The sequence below is a fragment of the Octodon degus genome, unplaced genomic scaffold (assembly GCF_000260255.1).
Source record: "Octodon degus isolate 3935 unplaced genomic scaffold, OctDeg1.0 scaffold00146, whole genome shotgun sequence".
Taxonomy (NCBI): Eukaryota; Metazoa; Chordata; class Mammalia; order Rodentia; family Octodontidae; genus Octodon; species Octodon degus.
This window is the reverse complement of record NW_004524722.1, coordinates 1,920,711-1,936,504: the sequence shown is the minus strand read 5'-3', so window position 1 is coordinate 1,936,504 and position 15,794 is coordinate 1,920,711. Positions and strand designations below refer to the sequence as shown.

The window sequence follows — 15,794 nt, the reverse complement described above, 5'->3', positions numbered from 1 at the left end:
GGAATGAGTTTAGCTCTTGTTTATTCCTCCCTTTACTCATTTTAATCACGTCACTTCTCACTCAATAAGTAACAAGAAACCAAAAACACTCAATTGCCTACAGGACCCTTAGACCACCACTTCTCCAAATTCAGATGACCAAAATGTACAAGATTTTTGACCATTCCTATAGTCCTAAAAATAGAATGATAGGAAGCCAGTAACCTATAGCAAATATGAAAACCTCTTTTTTCACTAGCATATAAGAAGCTCTGAATGAGATCTCAAGCACTGTAAAACAAAAACAATCTTCTCCAACCTTAGGTACTGAATTCAAAATGAAATAAATTGAATGATGGGCATGGTGATTCAGGTCTACAACCCCAGTACTTGGGAGGCTGGGGCAGGGGGATCCACAAGAGTTCGAGGCCAGACTGGGTTACATAATGAGTTCAAGATAGGTATGAACTACATAATGAGACCTGGAGAATCCTTAACTTACAATGTGCTTGGGACAGCTAGAATTCCAATAATGTCCTTCATGTTCTAACCCTAACATGCTTTTTTATACTTTTATAGAAACCAATGATGAATAAATGGAAAATGGATCTGTGTGGCAAACTGGTAAAACTGTTACACAGCAAAAACCACATTCCTATCACCAATACCTTATTTCCTGGCAAAGATCTACTTCCAAAACGGTAGTCACAGTCTTAGCCTCCCTTCTGGCTAAGTAAGCATGGGCACCAGGAGCAAATCCATTCAGTGATGTTTAAGGGAAAATCTGCTAGGATAATTTCTGATAAAAACTTTTTACCTTAAGGGAGGGAAGAAGAGGAGAATTGCATAAGGACAAACTTTTTTTTTTTTTTTTTAATGTATTTGGTACAGGGTCTCACTATGTAGACTGGACTCAGTGATTCTCCTGTTTTCAGCCTCCTAAGCTCTGGGATTACAGGCATGTGCTACCACACCCAGTCTCCATTGCTGTCTCTGTGCACCCCAGGGGTGGAGTCAGCACAGCACGCTGGGGATTGAACCCCCGCCGCTGCGCTCTGTCTAAGCAGGTGCTTTAGTCTGCTGTGCTATCTGGCTGGCCCTTGACAAACTGTCTCTCCTTTTCTTTCATTCACCTCAAATTATTACTGTCTCTCCTTTTTCTTTATTCACCTCAAATTATTACTTGATAATACGACTGGTGCTCCAGAAGCCATCCGCCAATGATGACAAGATTCACTACCAACATGCAGAAAGATGGAAGGCACTGAGGACTGACTTGGATAGAAGAGATGTTTCAGCATGACATTGGAAGTTTATCTTTGAGGTCCAGTACATTTCTCAACCCAGAGGTTAAGTCTTTAGGTGATAATTTGCAGGCCATAATTTCTGAATTGATACTCTCAATTAACAAAATTACAGTCCCATAAATTCAAAGAGTATCTATTACATTCTACATACTATGCTAGAGATACTTTATATGTATGACTTAGTTTAATTATTAAAACAACCTCATAAGGTATTATACTTATCATTTTACAGATGACAAACACAAGGCTCAAAGAAGGTAGAGTGATTTGTGTCCATAAGTTTTAAAATTAATAAAAAGACTACAAACTAGAATTCCTACCAAGGTGGTTCACTTCTATCTAGTGCTTGCTCCAGTTCTACCATAAATTATTTTCACTATCTCTCATATTCTTCTACCAAAGTGTGGTTAAAGAGACCAGGTAAAGAAAAAGTACACAAAAAGTTATTCAACTTATCTATTGTCAATGCTAGTAGTGAGTGACTTTACTATTTAGCTCAGGAGAATGTCCTCCTTTGAAGTCTGGAAACCATAACACAACTTACCTTGCAAGGGGCTGCAATTACTATCCCATGTAAATTTTAGAACAATCAAATCTTTAAATCTTAGAAGCAGATAAGAATCTATGCATTAAGGTATATAAGCTAGAAAGCTGTTATATTACAATAGAAAGAGGTATTAAAACTTTTGAGTCTCTTGATTCAACTACATACTAGTGACAAAAAGTTATATTAAAAGTAAAAGAAACAAGTATTTCACGTTTTCTCCAACTTGTGGAGTTAAAAAAAAAAAAGCCAGCATGAAAGTAGAAGGCAGACTATTACTAGATTAAGAGAAGAGAAATAAGGGTGAGGAGAAAGAGGTATAAGGGAAAGCAACAGGAGGATGGACATGTTCCTTTCATATGCATGTATAAAAATACTATGTTGAGGGCTCACAAGATAGCTCAGTGGACTAAAGCACCTGCTTAGGCAGCTGCACAGGTGGTGCTGGCCCCACCCCCAGGGCGCACTGAGACAACAATTGAGACACCTCGGTGTGGTGGTGCACGCCGGCAATCCCAGAGTTTGGGAGGCTGAAAACAGGAGGATCACTACGGGTCTGATCTGTGTCATGAGACCCTGTAGACCCTGTACTAAATAAGTACATTTTTATGTTGAAATCCAGTACTTTATAAAACAGGCTCTAATAAAAAAAAATGTATTTTAAGAGATTTCAGTTTTATTAAACAGGCCTCCTCAAACTGTATTTCCTCCTCTGACTAGTAGGTATGTCCTTCTTGGTCTACCCCCAGCAACTGACCATAATACAGAAGCATATACTTAAATTTTAAATTCCTTTAAATCAGTTGAAGTTCCATGATTTTTTTTAAACTAATTTTTAAATCTTTTTCTCTTCTTTCACAAAAAAAGTTAAGAACTGGGGGCTGGGGATATAGCTTAGCAGCATAGTACCCGCCTGGCAAGTGCAAGATTGAGAAGTTCTTTTTTTTTTTTTTTTTTAGTTAAGAACTGCAGCTTTCAAACTAAAGAAATTTTCATTCATTACTAAATTTTAATCTGAAAGAAACACTGAGAATAATGATTGACAAATGAATGAAAAAAGACCTGAGTCCAGAAGCTGATGAAAATACTTAAACAACACTGTGTACAACACACATTCTTTAATGTCTCACTAAGAAATACAGCTTCCAATTAAATTGATACACTATCTTGTCACTTAAACTTTTATTTATTAAAAGAGATCTTCTAAATTGTTTGGCCAGAGTTTTAGCGCATCTTACTCGTTCATACAAAAAGAACAGTCACTGTTTTCACTTCTCAATCACTTTATAAATCAGTCATCAATATCCAAGTTTTTCCATATATTATCACCTTCCATGCTACCAAAAGCCCATGTGATGCAACAGTTGTATTCCAACCACTATCTTTGGGATTTTCCTCAAACATGCCATTATCTATTCTTTCAGGTCTGTGCACTAAAGGCAATAACCCTGTCATCATAATCAAAAGCAATTCTAAGAGCTAAGTACCAATCTCTAGTCTACCTTCAAAGTCCTTTCTCCTTCTTTCCACAACTTTAGTGGTTCTCTAAATTTAGCACATATAAGAATCATATCACTGAAGCTATAGCCCAATGGTAGAACACTGGCCTAGCAGTGTGAAGCCCTTGGCTCAACACCCAGCACTCAAAAAAAAAACCAAAGCAGCTGGTTGATAGCTCAATGTATGAAAAAAAATAAGAAAATTTACTAGTTAATAATATACATTTTGATAAGGAAAATATTTTTAAAAATAGGACCCATAATGAATTCCTTCACTAAATGCTTGGGAAACACAAATATAGGGGAAAGTACACCAGACTAGAAATTAGAAAAAAGTAGGGCCAGGGAGATAGCTCAGTAGAATAAACACCTGCCTAGCAAGCACAGGGTCCTGCATTCAATTCCTGGTACCGCAAAAAAAAAAAAAAAAAAGAAATTTAGAATTCTCATCAAAATGATTTATTTCATGTCGCCTATGGGGGGAAAAAAAGATCATTGTATTCCCTGATACTGTAAGATTCTATAACTTTTCCATATTATGTAATAACCTTAAAATGTCTGCTAAGAAGGTACTTTAAATTCTGTGTTCCTGGAAAAAAAAAATTTTTTTCTTAGTACATAAAAAGGATAAGCAATACTAAAAAAGGAAGACATAGGCTCTAGTACTTAGAAAACTTACTTGGTAAAAGGTCTTAAAAAGCAAGAAAGAAAAAAAATTAAATAATAAACTAAAGAGTAAGTAAAGCACATTTTTCTACTGCTGACAGCAAAAGTCAACAGGAAGTACATCAATATAAAACCTCCCAAAGCATGGAATGTTCCTGATTAACAACACATAACTTATCTCTCCTTCTCATACTTCACTGCCAGCACATCAGCTTCCCAATGAATTTCTGGAAGAAACGAACTGAAGAAGTGGAGGAGAATAAAGCAAACAAACTATCATAATCCGCTTCCTGCTCTAAAAATTCCTGAAAATGAGGACAGGGATGGGAACGAGCTACATCCATCATGAAACTCTTGTGTTTGTAGCTTACTCTTTTATACACTGTGTTTTAACTTTTTTAGTCATAAAAACTTCCTGCTACCACTCATTTCTTTATATTAAGAATAAAAGTCAGCCAGGCAGGGTGGCCTACTCCTATAATCCAAGCTTGAGAGGCAGAAACAAGAGAATTGAAAGGTCAAGGCCAACCTCAGCAACATTTGCCAAAATAAACACAAAGGACTAGGACATAGCTCACTGGTAGAGCACTTGACTGGCATGCACAAGGCCCTGAGTTAAATCCAAAAACAAAAAAAGAAGTTCTGAAAAATTCTAGAGAATGAAGCAGTAGGAACAGAAAAGGGAAATAGAAGGAGATCCTACACAATGTAACAAATAGTAAAGCCCAAATTCAAAACTTGCTAATGATCTTATTTATTTATTTATGGCAACACTAGTGATTGAAACCAGGGACTTCATTTTGAACTACACTCTAGTCCTTTCTTGCTTGCTTGCTTTCCTTCTCTTCCCTTCCTCTCCTTCCTTAAGACACGATCTTGCTAAATTTCCGAGGCTGGGTTTGAACCTGTGACTCCCCTACCTTGGCCTCCTTGAATGCTGAGGTTACTAGCATGCACTCTCACAAGGGGCTTTTTATGTTTTCAATCTCACTTGCTAGGCCAGACTAGAAAAGCCAGACAAACCATCTCTCTCCTCAAAACAGCTAACATCATGAATACCAAGAGCTGACAAGTCTACTTTGAACTCAGTATTATAGGCTGAGCAGCCCTTATTCAAAATACTTTGACTTCAGAGTTTTTCTAATTTTTGAATATTTACATACACTCAAATTTATAAGTGGACAATTTCAGATTTTCATATTATAGGTGTTCAATATGTACCATTGAAGGGGAAAAAGAGAGGGGTGAGAGAGACAGCTCAGTAGGATAAGTGCTTGCCTGGTAAGCACAGGGTCCTGAGTTCAATCCCCAGTACCGAAGGGGAAAAAGAGAAAAAGCAAATCAGAAACCTGAACTCAGCAGTATTACATTCATAGCTACATGGGAATGAAGTGCCTGCTTTGAGTTCCATCTTTCAAGTAACCTCAGAAAACAGAGCTTCTTCCATGTCAGCGTATATAAACAGTATGACACTCTTAAAAAAAAAAAGTTTATCATGAAACAGGATAAAAAGATCAGAAGAAACTAAAATTTCCATACTTCTCTCATTTCTAAAAGAACTGTCATGAAGATGTTCAAAATCTAAAAAGACACATAACAATGAAGCTATTCCTACTATTTGTCACAATATAATACATTTTAAAGGTTTATTTTTAGAAAGATAGTTGTCTGGGTTACTTTTCTCTAGTTGCTAGGACAAAATACCCGACCCCCAAATTAAAGAAAGGAAAGGTTTATTTAGCTCACAGTTTGTGGAGATTTCAGTCCATACTCAGCTGGCTCCATGGCACTGGATCATGAGCTAATCACATACTCTAGAAGCTCACCCCAATGACTGCATGAGGCTTAAGGGGGACAACTAGACACAAACCATGACACTAGTCTTACACTTTCCCAGGACTTAAAATGAAATGTCTGTGTTTTTAAATAGCTTTTCAGAATCCTGAACTTCAATTTTATGTGCATTCTTATTTACAAGCAATACTTTATAAATTAGTAATAGTAAATAATTTTTGTTTGAAGTACAGTATTCTTGATTACTATAGCACACACCTTTCCTACTGAAAATCAAAGCTCAAGATTCAAAAATAGAAATACAGATTTAACTTGTTTTTATCATACCCATTTTTTACTGTTATGCTCCTCAGTGAAAAGCCTGTACTTCTCAAAGATGAAGAAAACAGACAAGTAGAAAAGATTCTTTAGCTGGAATTCCATTATTTTCAAATGCTTTGAATGGGATTTTGGGACACAGCCTTTGTTACTGTCACTAAATTTTTAAACAATATAGCATGTATACTATTTACATACATATACACACACACATCTGTGCTAATTTTGTGGAAATGGAATCCTGAAGGATACATTCATTGAACAGAACCTTCACAGATTTTCAGGACTACTATGGAGTATTATGGCTAGCTATGGACTATTTGAATTAAGGCAAAAATGTTGGGTCTAGTATAAAGCACTAGTGTCATCTGCGTAAGGCAGATCTTGGCCTTTCTCATTTCTGTATCCACAAACAGTTGCTTGTTTATGCTGAATCAATTGAGAAGTCAATTTACCAGCCTAGTCTCAAATGCAACATGTTTAAAATTGGGAAGGGCGGGCTGGGGAGATAGCAGTAGAATAAGCGCTTGCCTGGCAAGCGCAAGGGCCTGAGTTCAATCTCCGGTTCCCCCAAAAAAATAAAAAACAAAATTGGGAAGGGTCTGTGTATGTAGCTCAACGGTAGAGCATACTACATGCACAAGATCCTGGGTTCAATCACTAGCACTGAAATGTAAAGTGAAAACAAACATACTTGGGATGTTCCTGCTCACTTGAATGCCAATTTCAAATATTTATTCTAGTAATATAATTAAATTTATGTGTATATATAACCAATATAGCATGTATAAGAAAGGCTAGGCTAGTAAGAATTTTTTTAAGACAATTACCTTATTTTTTAAAGTATATTTTACAGGCTTAAATTTGTGAACAGCATAAAAGCAAGCATTCTAGCCAAGCATGGTGGTGCACACCTGTCATCCCAAGAAGCTGAGGCAAAAGAACTGCAGTTTGGGGCTAGCCTGGGCTACAAAGCAAGACCTTGTCTCAAAAAAAAAAAAAAAAAAAATCACTCCACCAGGCATGGAAGCAGGCACCTGTAATCTTAGCACCTGGGAATCTGAGGCAGGCCATCCTGGACTACATAGTGAATTCAAAGCCAGATGCTGTTCCCAAAAAAATAATCCTCAGTTCCTAGGAATAGAAAATTTTCTATAAAACACATTTTGAAAGATACTCAATAGACAGCTATAATAGTTTGTAAGGTGTAGTCTAGTATTTCCACAGAGGGAATGTGCAGCGTTCCTACTACATGAAACCAAAGAATAATCTTTCATTTGCTCTGTATGATGGACCCTTATTTCTACAAAGTTGAATTATGTAGCAATATTTGGTAATATGCTCCATGGCTACCTTATTTCATAACATGTGTTAAATTTGAAGGCATACCTGAGCTATAGCAAACAGAACTAAAGCTCTTAAATCAGTGGAACACACACAAACAAAGAGACAGACCTGACCTCATATTTTAGCAGATAAACAGTATTCTATTCACAATTATATGGCAATGAATAGAAGAACATATTGATTTCTTTAAAATAATAATGTTAATTCTTAAACAACCCCAATGTCTACATTTACATTTTACATATAAATAAAGATATACTCCTCAGATAGCACACTATATTTATAGTGTCTACATGAATCAAAGTGTAATGCAAGCTCAACAACTACTCTACAGGCCCATACAAATAGAGCTTATAAAATACCTCATCTAAGAACAAGAACACTTAAATATAACCAGTAATATTCATTTGGTAATTTTCTCATCCTGTACTAAAGGTTCAAAGATACAAAACTTGGTAAGACTTAGCTTCTAAATTCAAAGCCAGAAGCATATGCAAAATGAAATTTGTTTGAGATCACAAACAACTTCCAAACGTAGTGGTAACCTAAAATTGCCAAGTGAAAAAGTAGAAAGAAGGGTAGCAAAAGAGTAAAAACAAAAGCATGAATGGAGGGTGCACAAATAATCAGACGCCCTGAGTGGCCATAGCACAAGAAGTAAGGATGATGAATACATGTGCTTGAATTACTAGTAATTAACACAGTAAAGAAAGTTTACTGAGGGCCACGTAGGCTATGACAAGGTGTATGACCTTTATCCGGAAAGCCACAGGGAACTGGCAGAAAATGAAAACTAACTAGTAGCTAACTGGTAGCAATGTGGAAGAGACTGGGGAATACAAGTCACTGCTGTGATAATTAGGATATACTATAATACTGTAAACAGAATGCAATGGATCAGCAATAATACAACTGAACAGTAGCCATAGGAGCAACAATCTACATCAATTTAGCTTAATATACGCCACCTCTAAATGTACTACCAGGCCAGGCGTGGTAGTGTATTCCTGTTACCCAGCACTCAGGAGACTGAAGCACAGGGTCGTATCAAGTTTAAGACCAAGCCTGAAGTACATGGCAAGACCTTGTCTCCAAACAAAACAGTATAATCACTTGATCTGCACAATCCTTAAGAATGAGGGTTGGGCCAGTCAGTTAGCTCAGTGGACTAAAGCACCTACTTAGGCAGAGCACAGTGGCCAGGGTTTGAAACCCAGTGTGCTATGCTGGCCCTGCCCCCAGGGTACACTGACACAGTGATTAAGACTGGACATGGTGCCACGCACTCATAATCTCAGCACTGCGCACCCATAATCCCAGCGCGTGGGAGGCTGAAAACAGGCTGAACTCACTATGAGTCCAATCTACATAGTGAGACCCAGTAGACCCTGTACTAAGCACATTTTTAAAAAAAAAAAAGGAATGAAGGTCACTATATCTCATTTTACAAAAGAGAAAAATGAAGTTTAGAAAGATTTAGTCATTTTTCAAAAGTCAGCAAACATAACAGTGATGGGGCCTAGACAGAAACCTAAGACTGACTGACTCCAATGTCCATATTCTCAACCTTCACCTCACGTACCAACACGCAGGCATCAAGAGAAAGAGCAAAGAATGTAATCAAGAAGTCTTTAGAAGAAACAATCAAAATTTAATCACCTATGACTTATATCCCACACAGGATCTTCACTACTTTTGGCTTCTTGAAATGCTTCTGAAAATTGATTCCTTCCTTCATCTAGATTTCTGCTAAAGTATATTGGTACACTTAACAGATGTTTAAAGTCATGTTTAACCACATGAAGAGTTTCAAATATCCTGCACAGGAGTTTTCAAATCTTAAAACTTCTTTATAACGGCTGGGGATGTAGCTCAGCAGTATAGCATGTGCTTAACATGCATGATGCCATGGGTTCAATAGCCAGCACTATTCTAAAAAAAAAAATCCTGCTCACACCTGTAATCCCAGCACTCAAGAGGAAAGATCATGAGTTTCAAGTCAGCTTAGGTAACACAGGAAGGTCAGGGTCAGTCTGAACTACACTGCAAGACTCTGCCTTAAAATTAAAAAATAATAATAATTCAAAGGGCTAAGAACGTAACTAAGTGTGAAGATAGTGGGTTTAATTCCCAGTACTAGAAGGGGAAAAAGATCCTTGTACACGTGAGAAAATTAAAAATAAAAAAAGGAAGAAAAAAAATCTATTAAATAGAGTACTTTTCAGTCAGAAAACGTCTATCTTGGTATATCCAAGAGGATTAGATAGATTTATATGCTTTCAACAGAAACCCTACAAAAAGGTACACAGCAGCTGGCACAGTAGTATATACCTATAGTGCCAGCACTCCAAGTCTGAGGTAGGAGGGTTCCATGTTTGAGCCTAGCCTAGACAACTTAGCAACTTAGTGAGACCCTGTCTCAAATTAAAGGAGGGGGGTACAACTGCTCATATAGCTCAGTGCAAAATCCCTGGACTTAATCCCCAGTAACACATACAGAGACAGAGAGAGACAGAGAGAGAGGGAAAGCATGAGGAGGGGGAGAAAAGATACACAGTAAACATGATCATAAACAGTAGCTAAATTAAATACGGGGGAGGGAAAAAAGCAATTTCTTAACCTAAAATCTTCAAACTATAAACAACTCAGCTATTCAAATATGTAATTTTATTATAACAACATAAAATTAATACTTTCAATGAGACCAATATAAATGCAAAGTTACTTTGCCATAAGAAAAACAGGAAAATGATGGGGCTTACAGGCCCAATTCTAATCTGATAACTGTTAGTAAATGAGAATAAGAAATGCAGGTGTTCCATTTCAGCAGGCAAAGTATCTCCCACCCTGTATAAAAATACCTGTTGAACTATCAGTTTGTACTATAGATTGGTAAATAAAATAAGTGGCATTTCCTTCAATGCAATAAATCATGCTTTCTTCTATAAAGAAAAATATTCTTTTTTTTTTTTTTTTTTAGTACAGGGTATTGAACCCAGGGCCTTCCAGCTGAGATACAACATCAGTTCTTTTTCACTGTGAGACAGAGTCTTGCTAAGTAACTAAAGTCATAATCTTCTTGCCTCAGCTTCCCAGAGAGCTAGGATTACAGGCACACACCACCAAACCCAGCTGAAAGATATTCATTTTTACAATATTAGTAAAGTGCTTTATCCAAAGTTATTTTGATTACATATATATATATATATATATCTTTAACAACAAAATAAAATGAACACATTTCTCACCAAATTAAACATTCAAAGTGATATCATATTTCAACAACACAGTATATTAGTAGCATACAATCATCTGGGGTTAACTAGTTCACCCAAGAAACTGGCCATTAATCACAGGTATCCATTGAAAAATCTGTGTAAAACTGTAAAGTCAATAAATAATTTTACAATTCAGTGGAAAAACACAAGAATTTTTACTTCAATGATGATAATATGACTGACAGACTTAAGACTTGTTTTAGCTAATAATACAAGTGCCTGCCTGGCAAGTGCAAGGTCCCGAGTTGATTCCTGGTACCAAAAAAAAAAAAGAAAAGAAAAAGAAAAAAAAAGAAAGAAAGAATTTAAGAAAGGTACAACTTTCCTGGGGCTGTTGTGAACATTCAATGGCATAATAAGAAATTGTGCTTAGCACACAGTAAATGGAGGATAAATAGTATGTGCATAGTATAGATCCCTCCACTGAAGGAAAAAAAAAGTTTGTATTGTGTTTGTTCCAGTTATAATTTCCAGCTGAGTCAAAATTCCAACAGCCTAAAGCAGGAAATCCAAAAGGAAATTCCATCATCAGATCCTGGGGCTTTCAACTGAAAAGGGTCTCTGAAACAGAGATATAGAAGTTTTCAAACTATTTACTATAACCTTACCTCATATCTTCAAGCAAATCACATTCTGCTTGATGTTTGGCTTGAAGTTTTGTCATCTGTTCAACTTGAATATTTTTCAGTTCTTGTGTAACTTTCACCTAAAAATATACCACATATTTATGAAGGCCTTATTTCAACTTGAATCAAAAATTCTAAGGAAAACACTTAATATTTGTCAGACTATATATTTGTTGCTCCTCTCTCCCTGAAGACCATAAACCCATTACTTTTCATATAGTTTTATTCCTGAAAGTACTTACGTAATTAAATAAACAGGGTGAATGAAAATATACCAGTATAAAAATTATAGATTAAAGAGGTACAAAATAAACTGCCAATCATTCTATTCATGCAGAAGGTCAGCACACATCCAGGCCTTATAGTTTTAAAACAGCCTTCTTGCTTCCAAAAAATTCAGACATTAACCACCAGTAAAGGTGAGCAGAATGCAGATAGCAGAGCAAAGCATAATAGTACCTAATACCTAGTGGCCAAAATTTATACAATCATAAAACAATATGTAGGAACCAACTACATAAATTATTCCATAATGGCTTCAAGAAAGCACACGGTCTGAGGATGATACCCTCCACTCACTGACAGCACATCAAATCACAACTTCTTCCTCACAAAGGAGAAAGCAAAAGTGACCTTCCAACATATGCAAGGCTTTTAAACTAACCCAGCAAGCCAGGCCCCGTGGCGGCTCCACTTCAAACAGTGAGAACCGCAAATGCCAGCTGGCCAGAGCCTCACCCTGCGAGACTGGACCCCAGGATTCCAGGTTATGGTGGTGGAATCCAGGCCGCTGGAACCGGGCTAACCAGAGGGATGGAGGTGTATTACGAAAAGAAAAGAACTCCTTTAACTGGGGAAACCTAGATTATGAAAGAGAAAGAAGCAGCAGCAGACATGGGTGAGTTAGGCATTCGGCAATGTTTGCCCACAAGGAAAGGACAGAAGGGCCTTCATCCAGTGTCCAAAGTAGGCACTAGGTATCCATCAACAGGATTATAACGACAAGGACACAACCTCGGCCCTTGAGAAAGTGGGCGAGGGGCGCAGGGGGAAGCTCCTGACAAGCCAGGAGTATACCGGTCACTCCCACCCTGGCCATCCAAGCCCGTATCTCGGAGCATACATCAAGCAAACCCGGGTTCTCGCTTTCCTGGAGACAGCGCCACCTCCTCCTTGCCCCCTGCCCAGGGGCGGGGCAAGAGTGGGGACAGAAAGGCAGATTGAATTAAAATTCAATCTTTAATTTGCTTTCCCCTGGGGTGGAAGGGCGGTGACTATTCCAACTTCTTTTCCGCAGCCCCGTGGGAAAAGCAGGCCAACCCTTTGGGCTAGGCTAAAACAAATTCCCCGCAAATCTGCAAAGGGGCAGGGGTGGCGACAAGTGGCCTGAGGGCTCAAACCTGGTGCAGACTAAACAATCATACATGCACAGGGCTTTGCAAATCTGCAGGGGTCTCCTTCCACCCCCACCTCCCCTCGGTGCAGCCCAGAGAATGCACTTTGCAGCGGGCAGCACTGCTATGCAGGCGCACACACGCAAATGCACGCCCGAAACTCTTGTGAAATGCCTGGAGGTCTCCAGGGCGGTGGAGACCAGCCCCGGCCACCCCTTGATGGGAAAGACATTGCACACACGCGTTCCCCGCCTGGAGCCCGCAGCAAGCTCAGTGACAAGCCAGAGGCGAGGGCGGTCACGGCCCCCTGCGGGAAGGGGGAGGGGGCGCAGAGGTCGCCCCAGCCCCTATCTTCGTCTGTATCTCAGCCCCCAAAGCCCCCCAGCTGCGTCCTACCTTCCTCGGCGGCGGCTGCATGATGCTGAAGGGACATCAATCCTTCCCCGACGGCGGCGTTAGCAAGGACGAGGAGGAGGACTGGAGACCAGGGGGCGGCCCAGCGATCGAGGGCGCGCGAGTGTGAAAGGAGAAGCCGGGGAGGAGGACTCGGCCCCGAGGCAGCAAGGCCGGCGGGCAGCAGCAGGAGGACCCAGGTTCCAGCGAGTGTAGGGAAAGAGAGGAGGAGCGCCGGGAAGGCCTGTGGCCCGGGGGGGTGTGTGAGGGAAGGAGGCGGAGACCACGAGGGGGCGGGGGCCAGGAGCCGGGGCGCAAGGGTCTCCCAGCTCCGGTGCAGCGGGGAAGGCGCAGCCGCCTCGCCCGCGCTCCGCGCCCGCCACAGGCTCCGCTGCCCCTTACCCTCTCCACCCACTCAGGCAGCCGGGCCCTCGCGGTGCCCAACGCCCCCGCCCGGCCCGGGGAGGAGGAAGGCGGGGCCGCGCTCCCCCAAGATCTCCACCAGTCAGGCCGCGGGAATTTCCGGCCTCCCCGCGAGCGCAGCGCCCCGCTCCGGCGGCGGAGAGAATCGCTCAGCCCCGCGCGGGGTTCGCGGGCCAGGCCAGCCTGGAAGGAAGGGACGAAGCCTTGTACTGCGGCGGGGCTTCGAACCGCGGCAGCGGACGGGGTGATCTAACGGATTGGTCAGCGGGCGGGAGGATAGAAACGCTAGCAGAGCACGAAAATCCCCCCTTGCTCTCCGAGAGTGGCACGTTCCAAACGCCTCCTGTCCTCCTCCCCCACACCGGGAGCTCGCTCGGGGCTTCCTGCGCGCTTTCCCGCCAGCCCGCGGGGGCGCGCACGTGGGCGGGAGAGGGCTCTGCGCCGACGCACGCGCATAGACCGCCCCGGCCTCCTGCCGGCTTTGGTTGCTGCAGCGTTTGTGTCCGGGTGTGAGAGGTTTGCGGGGGGTGCCGCTCTCTGGGAGATTTTTTTACCTTGGGGAGGGGGCAACATGCCCGAGGTACCAGGACACTGAAGTATTTTGCTGCTTCTCGGTCCATCAACATCCACCTTCCCTACCAGCTAAGGGTGCAGAAAAAGGTTCAGCACGAATAGACAGAGGGCTTTCAACTGCCCGCAGGTGTCAGGCCTTTACAAATGAAGGACCGGTGTGGGAAAGAAAAGGAGTAAACGGTTGCTCTGAGAAAGAGAAAAGGGTTTTCTTCTGTGGGACCGGACACTCAAATGGAAGATCACAAACTCAATTATGGAAGGAAGCAGAGGGGTCTTAAAGCCAGAGCTCCTCCTTCACAAAGAAGGAAGACTAGAGTCTAAAGAGGAGTAGACAGAATATATTTTTTTTCTTTTCTTTTCAGGGAAGGGTCTTACAGGGTGTTTGGGGTCTAACTAGTAGATTGGGCTGGCAGTAGCCTGTTTACAGCCTCCCAAGAGCCTGGATTACATTCGCGTGCCACCACTCCCAGTCTCTACATTTTCTGAAGATCACACAGCAAGACTACAATCTCTGGGTCAGGAAGAGTTTGTGGATTAGAAAAACAGGTTCGGGGCCTGGGAGTAGCTCAGTGACAGAGCACTTGCCTAGCATGTGCAAGGCCCTGGGTTGACCCTCATTACCTGTTAAAAAAGAAAGAAAGATAGTGGATGAGAATCATTGGTAAAAAGTAGAGGAGGCAGCAGGGACCCTAAAGGAAACCCTTGTCTGAGGGTTGGTTAGAGCCTCTGCACCTTCCTGCCCCTGAATGGCTGAGTGATACCTTCTCTACCTGGCCTCTGTAGGAAGGGGTGTCAGCCACTGTTGGGGTCCTTGGAAGAGATTAATGCCTCTTCCACTGCCCAGAATTTCCCAAGCTGAATCAATCCCACAATTTTTTAAAAAGTTAGGAGTCCCAGACTGCTGTTCTCAGAAGTGTAGTTCAGGCAAAGGAGGAAGGTGAGTGAGGCCTGGATAAACCAGGGTAAATTGCCAGCTGGTCACATGGCCAGAAATTGGGAAGGAGGAACTTGAACCTAGCTTGTTTATGTTGAATTAGTCCAGTTTCTTGTACAGGAAAGTGGTATAATCATTGCTGTACTTCAGTGAGACTTGTCTAAACTAGGAGCCTCACCCTAATATTTCTGGTATCCTGGAGGCTATTCAAAATTCAGCCCTCCACCTGAGTCCTCAATTAGATCAGAAAAGGCCTGGGAGGGAGAAACCTGTAGGTAGAGGCCCAGAACCCTGACCACTGAGAGGCAGTAGCTAGAGCCTAGGCCAGAGTTAGCAAGGCTGGACTGCAGTTTTCACTGGTTTCAACCTTTGTTTCCTCATTTGTAAAATGGAGGCATATTCAGGTATGATGGCACACTCCTGTAATCTTAGCATTCTGAGGAAGAATTACTGAGAGTTCCTGCACATTTGAGGCCAGCCTGGGCTGCATAGTGAGCTCAGGGCCAGCTTGAACTATGTATCAACATCCTGTCTCCAGATATATGTCATCCTAAGAAGCTTGTAATACCAATTAAGATTTATTCTATTGTAGGATTTGGCACATAGTGTGTGCTCAATAAATTGTCATTGCTCCATCATTCACTGAATACTTAACTGAGGTTCTGGTTTGTGCCAAGCACTGGGGCTATGTATAGGGATGAGCAAGAATCAGCCTAGGC

General features: G+C 41.2%; 1 protein-coding gene across 1 annotated transcript in view; it reads right to left on the bottom strand.

Annotated features, from left to right (window-relative positions):
* The window catches only part of Fchsd2 (FCH and double SH3 domains 2), a 350,373-nt gene extending 336,588 nt beyond the window's left edge, over nt 1-13,785 (bottom strand). Inside the window, exons 1-2 of the mRNA XM_004641933.2 lie at nt 13,149-13,785; nt 11,341-11,438 (exon numbers count right to left, since the gene is read on the bottom strand). Coding sequence (XP_004641990.1) covers nt 11,341-11,438; nt 13,149-13,169 — 119 coding nt within the window. The 5' untranslated portion in view covers nt 13,170-13,785. The remainder of the gene's footprint in view (nt 1-11,340; nt 11,439-13,148) is intronic.
* Between the last annotated feature and the right edge of the window lie 2,009 nt (nt 13,786-15,794).